Here is an 18,156-nt window from a genome sequence, read left to right as displayed (position 1 = left end):
GGCAGGGTGGAGCCGGTGGGCGGACACTGACGCAGCCCGACCCGGGGTTGCTGCTCAGCCTCTGAACCCCGAGACTCACAAGCAGGGCCCAGCAGGCCCTCACTTCTGAGCTTTAGTTTCCTCCTCCACGATGTAAGGCGGAGAACGAGACTGGCAGTGGCTGCCTGAGGACAGCTGGAAGGGAAGTGAGCTCGCAGGTGAGGGGCAGCCCGCACTATGCCCTGTGCGGCGCTGCGGCCGGTTTCTAGTAAACACCCGGGCTTTAGTGTCTGTCGAGGCCTCCTGCAAAGCAGCCCCACTGGGTCACTGTCACCGCTTATACACAAGGACACTGAGGCCCAGAGGGCCCCGGCCAGGCCAGCAGGCCCCACGGCCTGCACTCTGGTCACAAATACCCCGCCCAGTGACAGCCATCGCCCCGGGAAACCCCAGGTTCCACCACCCACCCATCTCTCCCCTGCTTCCTCCCTCCTTTCTCTCCTCTTCCTCCTCTGCTTCCTCTCCTCTTCCTCCTCTCTTTCCTCCTTCCCCACCTCCTTCCGCCCACCTGGGAGCCCCTTGGGCCTCTCCTGCCCTCTCTGCTCTTCTCTAGGCAGCAGGACCCAGAGGGACACAGAGGATGGAAGGGCCGCCTCCCGGCCCAGGCCCCAGCTGCTCACCCCCATCCCCCAGGTTTGCAGCATCCCCGCCAGGCCCTGCTGCAGCAGGGAGAAGGACCTGTCACCCAGCAGCTGGAGGACAGAACCTGGCCGCCTGAACCAGACCCTCCCGCAAAGGCAGAGGGGCGGAGCCTTGCTCCAGTGCTGGACCTGGGTGGCCAGGACTCGCTGCTGTGTAGAGACAGGAGGAGCAGGTGGCAAGGGCAGGGACTGCCTCTCCTCCTTCCCCAGAGCAGCACCCAGCCCGGATCCCTCACCTGGTCCCTGCGCGCTGGCCCCGAGTCAGGCATGGCCCTGCTTCCCATCCACCCCAGAATCCGCACACCACTGGCTGACATCCTAGGTGCCTCCGCCCGGCCACCCGCCTCCTGGCTCTCCTCTTGCTGGACTGAATCTGCAGCCCAGGCCAGAGGCCAGAGCCCCGCAGCTCCGGGCCCCCTTGTGCCTGCCCTCCCCAGCCCCCATGTTCCCGGGTGCCCAGACTGAGGAGCCCCGCGAGGGACTTACGTCTGGAAAACACCCCATCCAGAACCTGCTTGAGCTTGTCGGCACCGATCTCGGAACCCTAGAAAGAGACCCAAGGGCGGTCATGCCGGGCCCTGACAGCTTCCTCGGTGACAGACTGGGGCCCCTGAGGTCCTCAAAGCCTGCGATATGGGTAACCTCCATCCCCTCTGGGCCTGGCCAGGGCTGGGTGTGGGTGCAGCGGGTGCTGCACCCACGCAGCTGCCCCATCCTTCCTGGGTACCAGGCTCCGGGCCGGGCTTCAGGGCTACCAAGGGGTGGAGCCGGGTTGCGTTGCCCCAGGCATGGCTTTCCCTCTGCAGTGCCCTCAGGAGCCGGAGCCCTGCAGGGCAGTGGGAGTGGGGACTAGGGCAGGCCTGACACTGAGCCCAGGGAAGCCAAGCCCTGACCCCCAGCGGGAGGGTGGGCTGCAGCGGGTGAGGCGTGGGGGCCAGGGGGAACTGGGCAGAGGGGCCTGGTCGGGTCCTCTCTTGTCCCACACCCACAAGGCATGAGGCCGCACCAGGCACAGCACGGTCATCCCAGGGCCCCTAAGAAGCCTCCGGGGTGGTAAGAGGGGGGCCGTGCCCCTCACCTGTGCCCTGATCCCGACCCCAGCGGCCCAGCCTGGATGCCCAGGGGGCCAAGGAGCCCGGGCGGCTGCATCTCCAAGCCCAGGCGGGTCAGCTAAGTGGCCCCTGCCGGGCTGAGCAGTTCCCCTCCAGGGGACCTTGCTGAGAGCACCGGCCTGGCTCCCTTGGCAGATGCTGGCCACAGGGCCAACTTCCACGAGAAAGGCTTCCCGCAGGACTGAGGCCCACTTTTCTCTGTTCAGGTCAACCAGCAGCCGGGCCCAGGGGACACAGCTTTGGCCTCCCGGCCCAGGGAGTGAGGGCCGGAGCTCACTCACCTTCCCCGAGAGCTCCTCACACAGACTGCAGAGCTCCTGGTGCCCGTGCTCCACCTCAGCAGGACGCAGCTGCGGGAGGGCGGTGCACAGTTACCGTGGAGCAGGGAGTGACAGTGAGCCATGCCTGCAACCCCCACCAGGCCTTGGGCTAGGGGGGACACAGGGCAGGGAACGAGGGAGCCACCTGGGTCCCAGCCACCAGGGGCTCCCGCCCCAGTGGGGACCCAGCACCAGGCCCAGGGACCTCTGGCGATCCATCCTGCCCTCTAGCTCCATCCCTAAGTGGTGTTGAGAGAACTGAATGACGCTGCCACTGGGGGTCTGGGCTGGGCCTGGGGACTCCGGGAGGGTCTAGGTGTGCACCGCAGAAATCGCCCGGGAATCCGGCCGTGTTCATGTCCACATTCCCAGTGATAATCACATTCTCCACCAAGAATATGAGTGAAAGCAGCCAAGGCTGAGGCTGTCCATGCAGCAGAGCCAGAAACCCAGAGCCCAGGGCTGAAACAGCAGTTGCTGAGGGCGAGATGCAGCCCGGCCTCTGCACACCACTCCACTTCTGCTCTGACAAGGGTTCCCTGGGCCACACCGCAGCAGTCTGGACAAGAGTTCATGTGTGTCAGTCGTTTGAAAATCACAGACTGCTGCACGGATGCCTCTGGCCGGGACTTTCTGGTAGAAGAATGGGCCCAATCCAAAATAAAACGGCCCCAGGCCACCGCCGTCTCAGAGAATAGAAACATCACAGCAGCTTGGGGGCCTCCAAGGTTCCGGAAGCCAGGCCGCTGTCCCCAAGTCCCTCACCACGCACAGATGAAAAAGCCAGGACAGCCGGGCGGCACCGAGGACTCGCAGCTCTGGCAGGACTGGGATTCGCCTGGGCTGGGCTCATGAGAGGTACTTCTGAGGATCTGCTCATGAATCCTTCCAGCTGTCCCACGCGGTGGGGTTTGTGACACCCCACCTCACAGAGGGAGAAACTGAGGCTTGAGACATAGGCCAGGATCTGAGCTCACAGGGCCGCAGGGTCCCGGTCATTGGGGGTGTGCCCACCCCACCCTGCTGGCCAGGGCACCTGGGTCCACTTGGTACACACGAGGGAGGAGCCAGCCTGTGCCGCCCTCGATGGCCCTGGCACGCATCTGAGGACGAGCAGAGGGAGCCCACGAGGGCTGTGGAGTGAGGGGACCCACACCCCGGTCCAGAGCGCTCCCCGGCTGGGCCCCCCACCCGGCCCACACCCAGGCCCCGAAGGCTGCACTGTCCTCCCTGCCTGGCTCCTGCTTTGCCCTCCAGACCCCTGGAGACCGGGCCAGGCAGGATGGGCCTGTCCCCCAGGACTTCGCTCCTGCTGGGTCCCCAGCACCCGGAGCACTCCTCCGGCCGCCTGACACGTCAGGAAGGGTTGACGCACCCTGTCCCTAGGCAAGGGGCACCTCAGCTGCTGCTCTGTGAGGGTCAGAGCTTAGCGCAAAGTGAATGCTTACCTCGCACGGGTTTCCTGCCACGACATCCTCGATTTCCCTGAAACAGACAGGCGATGGGCCAGACTCAGAAAGTACACAGTGCAGACACTGCTGCTTGCTTCAGCCAGCTCTGCCCTCCTGAGGAGGGGCCCACAGGTCCGGCCCACGGTGGCATCAACGGAAGTGTTCGCGAGGCCCCTTGGTGTGCAGCCCCACCCACCTGGGCTCACCTAAGACCAGGACTTTAGGCTCGGTGCGGGGAGGAGGGAGGGTCAGGCTGCCCAGCTCTGGGAGCATTTGGTGCTAGTGCTGGCCTGGGATTTGAACCCAGGGCCTTCACACTGAGCCACATCCCCAGCCCTTTCCTTATTTTTTGAGACAAGGGCTCACGAAGTTGCTAAGCAGCCCAGGCTGGGCGTAAACTTGCGATCCTCCCTCTGCGGCAGTGCATATGGTGTATGGGGCGTCTCACAGTCTCTAACTGTGTGGGTCCTGGGTGTCCTGTGTGCTGTGTGTGTTGTGCGTGGTGGGTGTGGCAGTACATGTTATGCAGTGTGTGCTGTGCGGCATGTGTGGCAGGATGTGGCTGTTCTGGGTATGAAGTGTGGTGGTGTGCACATGCTGCGTGCTGTAATGCGTGGTGCGTGCTGTATGGTGCATGCTGCATGCTGTGTGCTGTGCGTGGTGCGTGCTGCAGCGAGCTCTCCCGCACACTCTCGGCCCCGGCCCCTGATGGACAGCGGCCCCCAGCCGGCCTCCCCCAGCCTGGCCCCTCCTCTGAGACCCGGTGTCCTGCAGAGCGAAGGGCCGGGGCGGGGACCCCAGAGGCCTGGCCTGTGTCCCTGACGCTTGAGCCCTGGAGATGGCGCAGCAGGGCCCTGACAGGACGGCCGGCGCCCAGGCCCACCCCACCACCAGGAGGGTGCGCGACGCACAGGCCTCGGGCCTTCTTCTCGGAGAACACGCGCAGGCAGAAGTCACTGTCCTTGAAGGGCTCAAAGGTGGACGGCACCAGCAGGTACTCGCCAGGTGGCAGCCGCACACGGCCCCACACTTCTCGCAGGCTGATGTGGGTGTCTGAGCACGCGGCCGGCTGGTGGCCACGGAAGAAGTCTCGGCCCAGGTGTGCATCTGTGTGGCCCGCCAGCTGCAGAGACAGCAGGTGGTCAGCTGCCCAGGCCCCGCCCCTCCTGCGTCCACGCCTGGCTGAGTTCACGCTGCTGGGAGCCAGGAGACCATGGGGCATGTCTGCTGTCACGGCACTTGGGCAGTGACCTTGGCCAGCCTTGCCTGTGCATCTGGGACCTGGGCAAAAGGCACAGGAGAACCACTGTGCTGCCCCTGGGGAGCCGCTGGGTGGGTGGGTGGGTGGGCACCGGCTCAGAAGGAGAAGCCACGGCTGTGCGAGCCAGGCCAGTCAGAGGCAGCGGTGATGCTCGGCAGGGGCTGCCCTGTTGCTGCTCCCATGAAGCCCCTGGGCTTCGCACCTCTGTGACACTCGCCGCCCTGACCCTGGACACTGGGCCAGTGAAGCCCAAGTCGGTGGGGGGACGCCAGGCAAGGGTAGGACAGGCCCCTGCCACGCCCTGGGCCAGCTGTGGCTCCTAGGAGCCAGGAAGACACAGTGGGTGCTGCTATTCCCGCCCAGGGTCAGGGCTCATTGCCCAGGGCCCTGTGGTAGGGACCAGGGTGCCTGCAGCCCTGTCCAGACCACAACCCCAGAGCAGGGCCGCCGGGTCACCAGTCCCCTCCCCATGCGGCAGGCAAGGCCAGGCTCCACCAGCTCTCAGGGCCACCAGGGCAGAAGCCGGCGCGTGGGGTTGGCCCCGTCCTGGGTCATCTTGCCACGGGAGTCCCCTCCACCACGTAGCCACATAGCACCCATGTACCTCCTCGGGGACCTGCAGGGCAGAGACAAGAGCCAGGGTCCCTCGGGCCACACTCCAGACAGCCTGCGCCCAGGGCCAGAGGTTGTGCCTGAGAGAACCCTGCCTGCGCTGGGCAGCCGGGAGGCTACAGAGTCCTGGGACCAGGGCAGAGGGAAGGCTCTGCTCTGCTTGGTCTGTAGTCGAATAACCCACCAGGACCCAGATCTGCAAGAGCAGTGAGCTTGGGCCTTAGCAGACAGCGGGGCTCTCTGCAGAGCGGGCTGCGGCCAGGGTGGGGCCTCCCCGGGGCTGGCACCCTTCCTGCCTGTGGCCGGGCTGAGTGGTCCCAGCCAGCAAGGCCCCACGACGGCCTCCAGAGGCTCCTCTGGATGTTTACATGGGATCTCAGGGGTGAGAGTGTAGAATCCCTAGAGCGCCAGCTGCTCCTGACACCGAGGTGCTCCCTACCCCAGATGCTCCCTGCCCCAGGTGCTCCCTGCCCCAGGTGCTCCCTGCCCCAGGTGCTCCCTACCCAGATGCTCCTGATAGCTTCAGATGCTCCCTAGGCTCACCCCCTTAACCTGAATTTAAACCTTCAGTTCACAGACATCACACCCTGAACTCTATGTCCCTGGCCAAAAGAAGGAGCCCAGATCACAGACACTGAGTATTTCAGAAGCCGCTCTGTAACTTGGTGTCTGGAAAACAATGTGCTTTGTGTATTACTCATGGGAGCACACAGCATGCCCTACAAGTCTATAGTGAAAGAACGCTCTGCTGACTGGCCATGTCCAAGGGTGAAGGACTAACTGTCCTCTCTCCAGAGCCTCCACTCATGGGCAGCTGTCCGTGGTGCCCCCCACCTTGACTGTCTGCCCTTCTCCACCTCTGAACCCTGCTCCGCTTTCAAAGTCCTGATCCGTCTCCTGCACGAGGCTGAGGACCTGTCCGGGGGGGTCAGCACAGCGGTAGGACGGCCCTGTGCTGGTTCCCAGTGCAGGCGGTGAGCACCTCAGGGCCGTGCTCAAGGGCCACGCCTGTGTGTCCCCACTTCCCCTGCTCCTGGCTCCAGCAGAAGCTCCCGTGTGCACACGCAGGGAGCCTCAGCTTTTGTCCCAAGCAGCCCTCGGTGTTTGTGCTATTCACATCCCGGGGGAACAGAAGAGGTGTGGGGTACGGCGGAGCGTGTTCATCCCCAGATCTTCTGCCTCCCACCCCACCCCGTGGCTCCAGAGCGCAAGACTGGACGCGTCCTTGGGTTCTTGTTCAGCTCTTTGTCTCCTGATTAGAATTGTATTTTTCCCAAGAAAAGTATTTTTAACAAAACTGTAGAAAGAAAAGCCATTGGGAACCCCTCTGAGATTCCTTATAAGGAGTCTTGTCTGAATAAACAAGCGGACTCCAGCCTGTGGTCCAAAAGCAGACTGCCCTGTCGCCCCGAAAGGTCTTTGCCTGAGCCACACACCCCGCCCTTCCTTATTTTTTGAGCAGGGTCTCACTAAGTCACTGAGTTGCCCAGACTGGGCTCGAGCTTGCAGACCTCCTGCTTCAGCCTCACAGTGGTCTGGGTTAAATCTGTGAGGCTGAAGCAGCCCAGGTGGGTGGACAGCAGGGAAAACTGCATCCTGAGCCTGGACGCACGCTGAGGCCAGGGCCATTCCCGCTTGTGACCTAGAGACACCAAGCGAGGGGGACTGCAAGGCCCCAGGACCCCAGGTGCCTGGGTGGGAGGAAGGGGCCTCTCCCTCCACGCAGCGCAGCCAGTCTGATGACCCCCGGGCGCTGAGCCTGCTGGACAGGACTGGGTGGGAAGGGGTCTCGCTGGGGCAGCCTGGGGAGGGAGGGCCTTGGGGAGAGGGGCTCAGTGTAGCAGGATGCAGGTGACAGAGCATGGAGCGTAGCAAGGCTGGCAGTGAGTGCAGACCCCAGCTCACCTGGTAGACTGCAAAGCCGATGCTCAACAGGCCCTGGCCCAGCCGGCGCCGCCTCCGCCGGTCCTTCTGCATCAGTCCCAGGAGCACCGTGCAGCAAGGCTCCCCCACGCCCTCCTCCTGGTCCTCATCCGCCTCGTCCAGGTGGATCTTGAACTGAGGATTCGTCCAGTAGGTGGCTGGAGTCGCCGGTGATGGCGGCCCCCGTGGGATGGGGAGAGGGAAAGATGAAATAGAAGAATGAAGTAGAGGCTTGATCACCCAAGGAAAGCAGCCTCTGCCCTCCTCCTGGGTCGACCAGGAGCCCAGACTGCTTGGCTGGGGACATTTGCAGCCCCTCCGTCCCTGGACTGCCCTTCAATGCTCCAGGAAGCAGCCCCTGGTCTCCCTGGGGAGGCAGAGTCATTGCCAGCTCCTTGTTCTCGGCTGCTGGATGAAGGGAGGCACATCCTCGGGGACAGAGGAACAGCGTCCCTCAGAGTCTAGCTGCAGGGGCTCTGCCCACAGGTAGAGCCACCTGACTCTCACAGGTTCTCCCTCCCACAGGTCCTCAGCTGAAGAACCCCCAGAATGAATCCTGTCCACTGGCCTCAGGCCTTGGGCAACAGTGTTATGGCCCCTGATGAGAGCCCCACTGTCACAACCAGTCACCCATGGAGTGAGGACCCACAGCTGTCCAGGCATTGCTGCCCTGTGGCCTATCAAGATGCCTGCCTTGGCTTCAGAGACAGGTTTCAAATCATCTCTCAGAATAGAGGGGTCACCATGGAGCACGAGAATCTGGACACCCAAGGCCCACAGCAGCTCCATGGCCGAACCCAGCAGCAGAGCAGAATCAACAAGGGAGGGGACCTGGGACGTCTGCTCACTGGGTGGCCTCAGCAGCGCTGGGTCCACGGGATGGGAGGGACTGGTGTGCTTGGTTTGGTTCTGTTTTTGAGTCGGTGGGTTTTTCATGTCCTCAAAGTGAAATAACAGCGGCATTCACAGCCTACAGGAGCCTGCCTACCGCTTTTTCTTAGCAGGAGAGTTGGTTATGCAATTCAACCTCCCCAGAGCCTCCACTTGCAGATGGTTTATTAAGGCACAAGTGTACAGATTTCAGAGCAGGTTCCAGGCACAGGAAGCTTGGGGACCTTGCATTTCTACACCATTACTGAAGGGCCCAAACCCACTTCCGCCTGATGCTGGGGGGGGGGGGGGCAGGTGGGCTCAACTCAGTACACAGAGGCCCCGGGCCTGCAGTTCCTAGCCTGCAGCACGGCGTGTGCACGGCCTGTTTTTGAGAGCCCACTGCTGGGGAGCAAGGCTACACTTCTCCCAAACGCAGCCTGACTGCAGCCATAAAAACAATACACCCCGAATGCAGGATGCCCATGCTCCGCGCACCCTGCACGCGAGGCCCAGGAGGCAGGGAGCTGGTAATCATCTTCTGTCTTAGGATCCAGAAACGGAAGCTCAAACTGGGGAAGAAAATGCCCCTCCCAGGCCCTCGGGGCTATCAAGCTGAGCACAGACCCCCTTCCTGCGCCCCAATTCTGGTCTCTGCAGCCAGGAATGGGAGGTCTGGATAGGTGGGGGAGGGAGAGGGGCCTTGTCCAGACCCAGGACTGTGCCCAGGAGGGGCGCAGGGAGGAACCCACTCAAGCAGGGCCCCACAGGGGAAGAGTCCCAGCCAGGCTCCTATGCAGACGGACACTAAGTCAATCAACACAAATCATCACAGTAACACAGGTGGAGCAGCGGAGCGGAGAGACCAGGGTTTGCTTTCCTGTGTCTCCAAAATGGGCTGTTTTCAGGGTCCTTCATCAGGAGCTGCCAAGGGAGCGAGCTGGGAGGAGCTTGCCAAGCACACAGTAGGGATCTTTCGGTACAGGTGGCGGCCCCCACTGAGGAGGGACCCAGGGCTCTGCAGAGGCGGCAGGGAGGGTAGCCAGGGCTGGCCCTCCCCTGCCCCCCCCCCGACCCCGTGGCTGACCCAGACACAAACAAGGCAGCTCTGCGGGGGAGGTGTCTCCGGTCCCCAAGCACCACCCGCTTGCCACAGGACCCCCAGCCCAGCCCAGCGCTCAGTGGGCAGACGGGGTGGCAAAGCCAGGAGAAGAGCAGGCCCTGGGCGGGTGCTGGGTGGGGCAGCAGGAAGAGCAGGACCTGAGGTCAGGGCGGGCAGCACAAGCGGTGATCGGAACCCACATCAGGCCGTGCGGCTGCAGCAGGAGCAGGGTCAAGGGCCCAGAGGCGTCACCCCGAGGGCGAGTCCTCGGCCCCCAGAGGACACGGCGCAGGCACCTCACCCGGGTAGTTCTGGCAGCCCCCGGCGGTGGCGCCCCGTGCCCAGCGCCCCTGGAACAGCACCAGGCTCCACTTGTGAGCTTCCTCACTGCTCAGGGAGTCCGGGGACAGGTTGCAGATCTCCAGGCGCGAGAACTGCACCAGGAAGTCCGGAAAGGACATCCTGACAGTGAGAGAAACTGAGGCTGAGGGGGCAGACTGGCTGCGGGGGAGGCGGATGGGTGCAGGCCGGGCCACCAGGGCTACAGACCCAGGCTTAGGGTGGGGTTGAACCGGGAAAGGGTGAGCCACCCTGTCGCCCCCCGGAAGACGGCACCCATGTGACAGGGCCGGGCCGGCGCACCAGAACTCGCCGTCCTCCGCCTTGTTGTCCAGCTCCTGCCTCCGCCTGGGGTCAATGCGGCTCCACTCTGGAGCACTGGGGAGGAGAGGTCAGAGGTGGTCATGGGGATGGGGCTTGGTCGGAGCACCCGGGCCTTGAGGGCAGGACCAGGACCTGGGTTGGGCTGGGGCCTGTGCTGGGCTTGGGGACGGTCCACCCCCTGAGCCGCAGGGGGGATGCTGGGTGCAGTTTGTGGCAGCTTCCCTGAGGGGACCCCATGTGGCCTGCGGCTGGGGGCAGTCGGCTTGTCCTGCCCCTCCCCAGCTGGCCCAGGGTCTGAATCGCTGAGCAGTGTGGGGACCCCTGCCCTGATAGATCAGCACCGCGCAGCCCCTATCCTGCCTGAGGGCGGGGCAGCCCAAGCCCCAAGCTACTCTGCCCACAGCCGGCCTCCCCACCCCAGGGAGCCAGGGTCTTTGAGGCTTTTAAAATTTTCTGGTACCGGGAAGTGAACTCAGGGCCTTCACACAGAGCTTCTTAGTTTTGAGACAGGGTCTCAGGAAGTTGCTAAGCTGCTCGGGCTGACCTGGAACTTGTGATCTCCTGCCTGGCCTCCTCCAGAGCTGGGATCACAGGTGTGCGTGACCACACCTGGCTCTCAGAGCTTCTTTAATTCATCATAATCAGATCTAATTTCAGGATGTGCTTGTTACAATCAGAGATTAGGAGGCCTGTCAGAGAATTCCAGATCCAACCTTTTCTCCCCTTGGCTTTTTCAAACATAAAAAATAAAACAGAAGGATCTAGCTGGACCTCGGGCTGAGCTCGGGGTCCCCTCGGGGCTCCAGGGTTCACCAGTGGCCACGGCTGGTGTCGATGCCACCTCACTGCCCCCAGTGGGCGGCTGGACGGAGCCAAGCTTTCTCTGCACGGTGGACATCAAGAGCAGGCACAGAGATCGGGGACGTGAGCCTGCAGACTGGCCCTGCCATTGTGACCAGCACCCGCCCCACTGGGCTCAGGTGTGGACACCGCCCCTCTCTGCCCGTGGGGCCCAGGCCACACTTCCTCAGCAGTGCAGCTTTGTCCTAGTGCACAGAGCCGCCTGGGGCTGATGGACTCAGCCTTCAGAGCCCATGGCGTGGCATGGCGGGAGGCAGCATGGGGCCCATGCACCACCACGTGGCCCCGAGGGGCTGCCGGGCTCTCAAAGGCCAGGGCAGAGGCCCCAGTCAAAGCCCTCGAGTGGAAGCTCCTGTTCTACTCCCAGCCCGCTCCCAGCGACCTCCCAGCTGCTGAGCCATCCGTGGAGCCCCCGTGACCTGGGCCCCTTCCTGCCGACGGGGGCGGGGGGACCTACTCGTCACTCCAGGCTCCCGTCCACTCCACCTCGCCCCACGGGTTCCGCAGTCGGATCAGCTGCTCCGGGCGGCCCCCAACATCCACCTGCAGGTCGCAGAGAGGCCTCTGAAGGCCACAGCCACGTGGCCTGGGCCGGAGCCTTCCCAGGCCCCCTGCTGGCACACTGGTTTCCTTTGCTGCCTGCTTTCAGCTGTGGCGAGTGCCCTGCTTCTCCTCACTTCTTTGAGTACGGGAGAGTGAGCCCGGCACGGAACCAGGGTGTGTCTGCTTCCACTGGGACTGGTGCGACACTTGCCAGAGGTCACTCTGCTCCTTTTCTACTCTGCTCTGTTTGTCCTGTGTGGTCTTGGGGTGGAATGCAGAGCCCACTGAGCCACCACTGCACCTCTTCTCATTTTTACTCGAGGCAGAGCCTCACTCAGTTGCCGGGGCTGGGACTGAGCTTGCAACCCCTCCCTGATCCCTGGGGCGGGCAACACCGTGCTGGTGGGTTGGCTCTGACCTTAGCATAAGGGACCTGTGACGAGCGCCCCCCGGAGGCACCAGCAGCACTGCAGTCAGCGTGTGCCCGTGTTCTGCACACCGGGCATGTGCTGAGTGCAGGGGACACCACCTTGGCTGCACTGGTGAGGCCCACTGACGCGGTACTCTTCTTGGAAGCCTGTGACTCAAGAACTCCATCCCACAAGACGACCTGGTCAGGAGTGGGGTCGGGACTCCACCCACCCACCCAGTGTGGACCCCACATGGACTCTGACCACCGCCGAGGCCAGGTCTGGAGGGGGCGCTCAGGAAGCCTCAGGCCCAGGGAGCTCAGTGGCCCCTGCAGGGCGGGTAGGCCTCCTGGTAGGGGCCAGGGGCCAGGGGCGGACTGCAGGGGAGGCCAGCCCCTTCCAGATGCGCTGTTCACCCGGCTGTGTAGCCACCAGCCTTAGACGCCCCAGCCTCGTGTTGGCAAGCAAAATGCGAGTCTGCTTCGTACATTACCCCATGCCCATCTTGGGGCCTTCATCCAAGAGAAAAGGGGCCCAGACACCATGTCCCAGTGCAGCTTAGTGCACACTCAGGCCATCTCCGCCTGTGCACATATGCACGCGCGCGCACACACACACCTGGTGGTCTGGTCTGTTTGGTCTGCGCTATCTTAACTCCTGTCGTGTCCTAGCCCAGTGTTTACACTCGCACATTCAGCTCACATTTATGGGGTTTACTTGATTAGAGAAACACACTTGTGGGAGACAATGAGTGTGCACTGAGCATGCACACGACCCTAATAAATCAAAGGTCTGAGTCACCCTGTCTTAGCCTATTTACCCCAGTGCTATGGTCGGATTGTATCTTCCCACTGTGAGCCCCTTAACTCCTTCTAGGCAAGACACAGAACATAAGAAATAAAAATAAAGAACCCTACAGCTCATGCTTCCCTCCTTCAGCAGAGATGCAGCCGCAGCCCACCTTCTGGGCATTTCCAGCCCTGAGAGTGGGTGGGGATGTACCTCTCCTCTCCTGGGGGATCCCACAGGCTTCCAGCCCCCCTGCACACCACACCCCAGGGGCGTCTGGACAGACCCAGGCTGGCCGTCTCACAGCTCTCCTGGCTGTGTACTAGCTGAGCACTTGCTGGAGGTCAGAACCCCAGGGCGGACACCCAGAGGCACCAAGACATGGGCTCCGAGGCCCGAGAGGGCCCCAGTCACGGCAGGAGCCGCCTGCACGCCCATGGGCAGCCAAAAGCAGCGCCAGCAGGCGGGAAGCTGGAGGCCATGGGACCTCTTCCGAGGGAGCCCTCTGCCCCTCCGGGTTCCCCAGGTGCGTAACACCAGCCCTCTGTGTCCCCTCCCTTCTCGAGGGCTTTACCTCTTCAACCCCAGTGACAGAGTACGCGTGGCTCTTGACCAGCTTCTGGCGGGTGACGGCTTCAGCTTCGGCTGCGCTGGAGACCTGAGTCGGGAGCAATTGCCTGGGTCGCCGGCTGGGGCCTCTTTGGAGCCAGCCCTGCTGCACCTCGCGAGGACACAGCCAAGGCCCCGGGGGGCTTCGCCGGGCGGCACGCAGGGTCATCCCCACTAACCCCCTGGATCAGCCAGGCAGGGCTGCGTGGCCGCAGACCCCAAAGCCCTGCGGCCTGTCCCCCAGTCCTTCCCACCACACTGGGGACACAGGGCAGCGTCCACTCACGTCAATGGAGCAGCCCAGCAGAGACCCCGCACGCAGGGCCTTCTGGATGAGGCGGTACAGATTGGCCGGGGGCTTCCGCAGGTCGTAAAACTCCAAGATGTCACCCGTGAAGTCCTCGAACCCCTCCACCGTGGAGCCGCCAGCCAGAGCCTCATAGGACCCGTTGAGCCTGTTGGAGCAGAAAGTGGCAGCTCCTGCAAGCCCACAGCTCAGTGAGGGACCGCAGCCGGGCGGAGAGGGGCCAGTGAGCCCCGGGGCCTAAGCCAAAGACCTGGACTGATTTCGATTGTGGGCCACTTCACAGGGCCACAGCACTGCCCAGGACCGGAGCCCCGGCTCCCTGTCCGGCCCCTAAGCCACACAGGCCAAGGACAGCCGCCTGGATACCCAGGGACCCTTGCGACAGCCTAAGAGTGGTCGGCCGAGCCCAAAAAGCGGTCCCTGAGCCCGGGAGCCGTGAGGAGCAGACTGCAGACCGGGAGCTCGCTGTCGACAGCCGTTCATTTCCTCCTTGTCATTCGGCCAGAAACTCACGTTGGGCGAGAGCCTGCCTGGGGAGAGCAAGCCAGCCTTGGCCACCCCCTGGGGACACAGCGGCCTCGGGACCCCTGTCCAGAGGGTGCCTTTTCTCCGCCCAGCAGCTGTGGGTGCAGGAAGGACTTGGAGACACCGTGTGGCTGGGCGCAGGGTCCCTGGGCACGGGCAGGCACTCACTTGGCGTAGGCCTTCTCCAGCAGCGCACTCCAGAACTCGGTGCCCTCGGCCGAGTGCAGGAACAGCAGCTCCCCGTCCTTGGTGGGCAGCCTGTCGTCCACCACCACCTCCACCCACTCGCCATACTGCCAGAACTGGGAGAGCACAAGGCTGTCACCTGGGGACCCTGCTGTGCAGCCTGGCTCAGGCGGGGGTCTGGGCCTCACTTATTCACAAGGGCAGATGCCTCGGGGACCAGGAAGCCCCTAGACTTGTCTCTGTGCTGTGGGCGGAGGACCGGCCCAGTGTCCCCCGCAAGCACAGGCGGTGACCAGACGCATGTCTCTGACCCGGTCCAGGCCACAGGGCCGGTGGAAGGGGGTGTGCGAGGTTCCGGGAGCGGCTCTCAGTGAAGTGCACACTGCGGTCCCGGGGGACAGCTCAGCACGGCTGCTGGGCCCACGCCAGAGCTCGGACCCTGTAGACCCGGGGGTAAGGAAAGTGGGGACAAAGGCCAGTGTGAGGCCCCACACCTGGAAACGGAAGATGCCTGCGTAGTTCTCCTGGAAGCTCTGGTCCCCGGGCACCACGCGGGACAGCAGCTTCTCGTTCAGGGTCAGGGAGGCGATGGCCGCCAGGAGCCAGCAGTCACCTGCGCAGGCCGGGAGAGCGATCGGGACAGGCCACAGGGTCTCCGTGCTCTTGGACCCGCCCCGTCCCAGTCCCCAGAGTCCCCATCTGTCTCCGTCGGCTCTTGCTGCTGCTGTAGCAAAATGTCAGAGACCTGGTCACGTGTAGAGAGCAGAAATGCATCTCTCACTGCTGAGCTGCTGTGGGGTGGCTGCTCCACGCCGTGGCTGTCCTCCCCCGTCGGGAAAGTGCAGACTGGAGGAGCAGGCCACTGATGCCACTCATGAGGTGGAGCCCTTCTTCCCCTTCTAAGGCCTGCATCGATACCTCACATTGGTCTCAGTGCCCACACAGGGGTGTGCAGGGCACACACATGTCACACACAGCCACGCCACACCTCCCCTGAGCAAGGCAGGCAGCGCTCTGCCCTGAGTGCTGACCAGAGCTCCTCACCCCGCAGGGGAAACTCTGCCTCCCCTTTCCCACCTCCTAGGCCTCAACCAAGGCCTCAACAGTGGCGCCGTGTAGGGAACGTGGCGTCCATCACATCAAGTGCGCAAGGGCATCACAGAGTACTGGCAGCCGGGCGCGGAGTTTTCCAGAACTCTAAGAGAGCAGCACTCAGAGGAGCGGCTGGTCACACCCGAGAACAGGAGGCCCAGCTGCCACAGCCAGAGTGAGATATGACAGTGGGCTTGGCCACAAAGCCACAAAGGAAGAGACATCGTAGGGCTGCTGATCAGACACAGCCCACTCCCAGTGGGAGGGGCAGGGCTGGTGCAGGGGACAGGGAGAGCCGTGTCCTGAGCCAGGAGCCGCCCTCCAGAGAAAGCCACCATCCTCTTGATGGTCTCACGGGCCAATAAATGTTCCCAGGAGTCTCAGTGGTGACAACCACTGCCACAGGAAAGCGGTTCCAAGCCCAGGCGAGAGTGACACCAGCGGGAAAGCGTGCGAAGTGCCAAGGACGGGAGAGAAAGGGGACTCACTGGGCACCTGGGTGGGACCAACAGGTGAGAGAAGCAGGAGGGACTTTCTCTGCCTCCCACTTTGGAGACCGAGCTGGCAGCCCCAGTGCCAGGGCAGCATGGACAGGACACTCAGGAGCCCTCCACCAACACGGTCCATGGACACCAGCCAGCTGCAGAGCTTAGCATGGGAGTTGGGGCCAGGGCTGCCCGGGAAGGAGCGGCCTTCATCAGAACCAGAGGGGCAGTGGGAGAGGCCCCAGTGGTGAGGGAGGCTTGTACCCCAGGCCGGAGCTCTTGTGACCAAGCAGGAGCCCCACTGATGCGACCTTGGCCACAAGGCTTAGTGGAGAAGGAGGGTAGAGGGAGGCACCTGGTAGCTGGCATCTCTGGGCTCTGTGGAGATCACCAGGAGGAGAGGCCCTGCCCGAGACAGGTCCTGCCCGTCTTTGAAGGGCACGAGGAAAGGCGACTCCAGAGCCACTGGGGCTGACCACGGTGAGGGGCCTGACCTCCCACATGGGAAGCAGCCAGACTCAGGGAGCCCGCCCTGCCTTGTGAGCGACACAGCAGCAGCAGGGAGTGACGTGCTCCCTGACTGTCCTGGACTTGGCAGTGCTTGTTAACTCACAGTCCCCCTGCGGAGGAGCGGGGGTGGAGCCTGCAGGGGATGCCCACCAGCATCCCTGGGAGGTACTAGGAGGCAGTACCGAGGACCAGAGCACTGTGCGTATCCAGAGGACAAGCAGACTGCTGGCCACCAGCTCAGCCTCGCAGAGGGCCTGGGGACCACAGCAGGCCCCGTGGGCCCACCAGCTCTGTCTCCCTCAGGGCTCAGAGACACCCTGGCCTCCTGGGCAGGGCCAGCACCAACCTCCCGAGTCCTCATCCTGGCTGCCGTGACCCAGGCTGTCTGCTCCAGACTCGAGCACCCCGGACACCGCATGCTGCCGGGGGAGCTGCCAGGGTGGCTTGGGACCCCCACACGTCCAAGCTGGAGGTAAACTCTGGTGCCAGGCCAGGGAAACTGAGGAAGGGGGAACCAGGCCAGGGGAGAGGGAGGAGAGGGACACAGCTGCAGCAGCACGCAAACAGCAATGGGGCCAGGGAGGAGCCCACGCTGCCTCCCTCCGCCTGGCTTCTCCCCTCCCCAGCCAGCCAGAGAGCGCAGAGAAGGCGTACTGCCAATGACTCATCCACCCATCCACCCAGGCCTCACAACTCGGCCTCCCACGCACTGGGGCGTCCTCGCCTGCACCCCAGGGCCCACACCTCTCCCTTAGGCACCAACCCAGTCCCCTGCCAGAGCAGCCTTTTGCAGCCTGAAGCAGCCTACATACAGCACTTGTGCTGCCTTGACAAGTACACGCGCACACACACTGAGAACAAAGGAGCCAGAGACTCCACGCACAGCCAGGACTGAGCAAACTTCCCGCGAGGAGCAGCTGGGACCACATGGCTTTTCGTGGCAGCGTCCTGAGCCAGCGCCAGTGTTGATGTCAGGATGGCGGCGGTGATGACAGCTTAGCCAGCCCTGCTGTCCATGGGACCCGGACTCACTCAGCGTGGCCCTGCAGGCTGTGCCAGTCTAGCGTTCTGTCCCCCACAGGGCTGCCAGCTCCAGAGCGGAGCCAACTCAAGACGTTGGACGCCCTGCCCCTCCCTTGCTCAGCCGGGCCCCTGGCTCCAACTCTGCGTGCTCTTCTGGGTCCCCAGGACTTCCCTTCGCTCGAGTCCATCACCTGCCCCTGAGAGCCACGTCGACCCCTGGTGGCCACGGTGTGCAGGCTGCCAGGAGACACAGAAGAGGAGTGGGTGGCTCGGCCATGTCCCTGCCCCGACGACCCCCGAAGTCCGCTCCTCTTAGAGTCATTTTGGGTCACCCTCCACCCCAGTCCACCTCGGGAGCACGGCCCAGCTTGGGGGACCTTAGTCTGTCACTCACCAGCACTGGGCAGAGGCGCGCCTGCAGACGGCCACTCTGCAGCCAGGATGAGGGGAAAGAGGCCCCACCCTGCCCTTAGACCCCAGAAACAACACGAGTGTGGGATGCAGGCCCCACGTTCGGATCCCCAGAGCCTGCAACCTGCCCAGTCACCTGGCCCTGGGACTTGGGTTTTCGTCCCTAAAATGGGTTTGTGCCTCTCAGCTATTGATACTGAGTGAAAAAGGCACTGCTTTGAACCAGGAGGGATGGTTCACAGGAGATGTACACACAGAGACCCATGACTGGCTGGGGAGGGACAGCAGAGTGACGGTCTCCAGGACTGCTATCCAGTGAGAAACCCTCTTGCCTGGGACACACAGGACGAGGCCTCCCCCGGGGGTGAATGAGCTCGGCACACAGCACTGGATAACGACACCATGGTGGAT

General features: G+C 63.4%; 1 protein-coding gene across 1 annotated transcript in view; it reads right to left on the bottom strand.

The window, feature by feature from the left end:
- Capn8 (calpain 8) overlaps window positions 1–18,156 on the bottom strand; it is a 31,604-nt gene that overhangs the window by 2,146 nt on the left and 11,302 nt on the right. The window contains exons 3-15 of the mRNA XM_021246449.2: window positions 14,719–14,837; window positions 14,207–14,340; window positions 13,493–13,661; window positions 13,172–13,255; window positions 11,313–11,398; window positions 9,974–10,048; window positions 9,633–9,793; window positions 7,342–7,517; window positions 5,429–5,440; window positions 4,475–4,686; window positions 3,561–3,597; window positions 2,074–2,142; window positions 1,167–1,224 (exon numbers count right to left, since the gene is read on the bottom strand). Of these exons, the coding sequence (XP_021102108.2) occupies window positions 1,167–1,224; window positions 2,074–2,142; window positions 3,561–3,597; window positions 4,475–4,686; window positions 5,429–5,440; window positions 7,342–7,517; window positions 9,633–9,793; window positions 9,974–10,048; window positions 11,313–11,398; window positions 13,172–13,255; window positions 13,493–13,661; window positions 14,207–14,340; window positions 14,719–14,837 (1,392 nt within the window). The remainder of the gene's footprint in view (window positions 1–1,166; window positions 1,225–2,073; window positions 2,143–3,560; window positions 3,598–4,474; window positions 4,687–5,428; window positions 5,441–7,341; window positions 7,518–9,632; window positions 9,794–9,973; window positions 10,049–11,312; window positions 11,399–13,171; window positions 13,256–13,492; window positions 13,662–14,206; window positions 14,341–14,718; window positions 14,838–18,156) is intronic.

Source organism: Heterocephalus glaber, unplaced genomic scaffold (assembly GCF_053883595.1).
Source record: "Heterocephalus glaber isolate CG9 unplaced genomic scaffold, H.glaber_assembly_v1.0 deba00001067, whole genome shotgun sequence".
Taxonomy (NCBI): domain Eukaryota; kingdom Metazoa; phylum Chordata; class Mammalia; order Rodentia; family Bathyergidae; genus Heterocephalus; species Heterocephalus glaber.
This window is presented reverse-complemented; position numbering and strand designations above follow the sequence as displayed.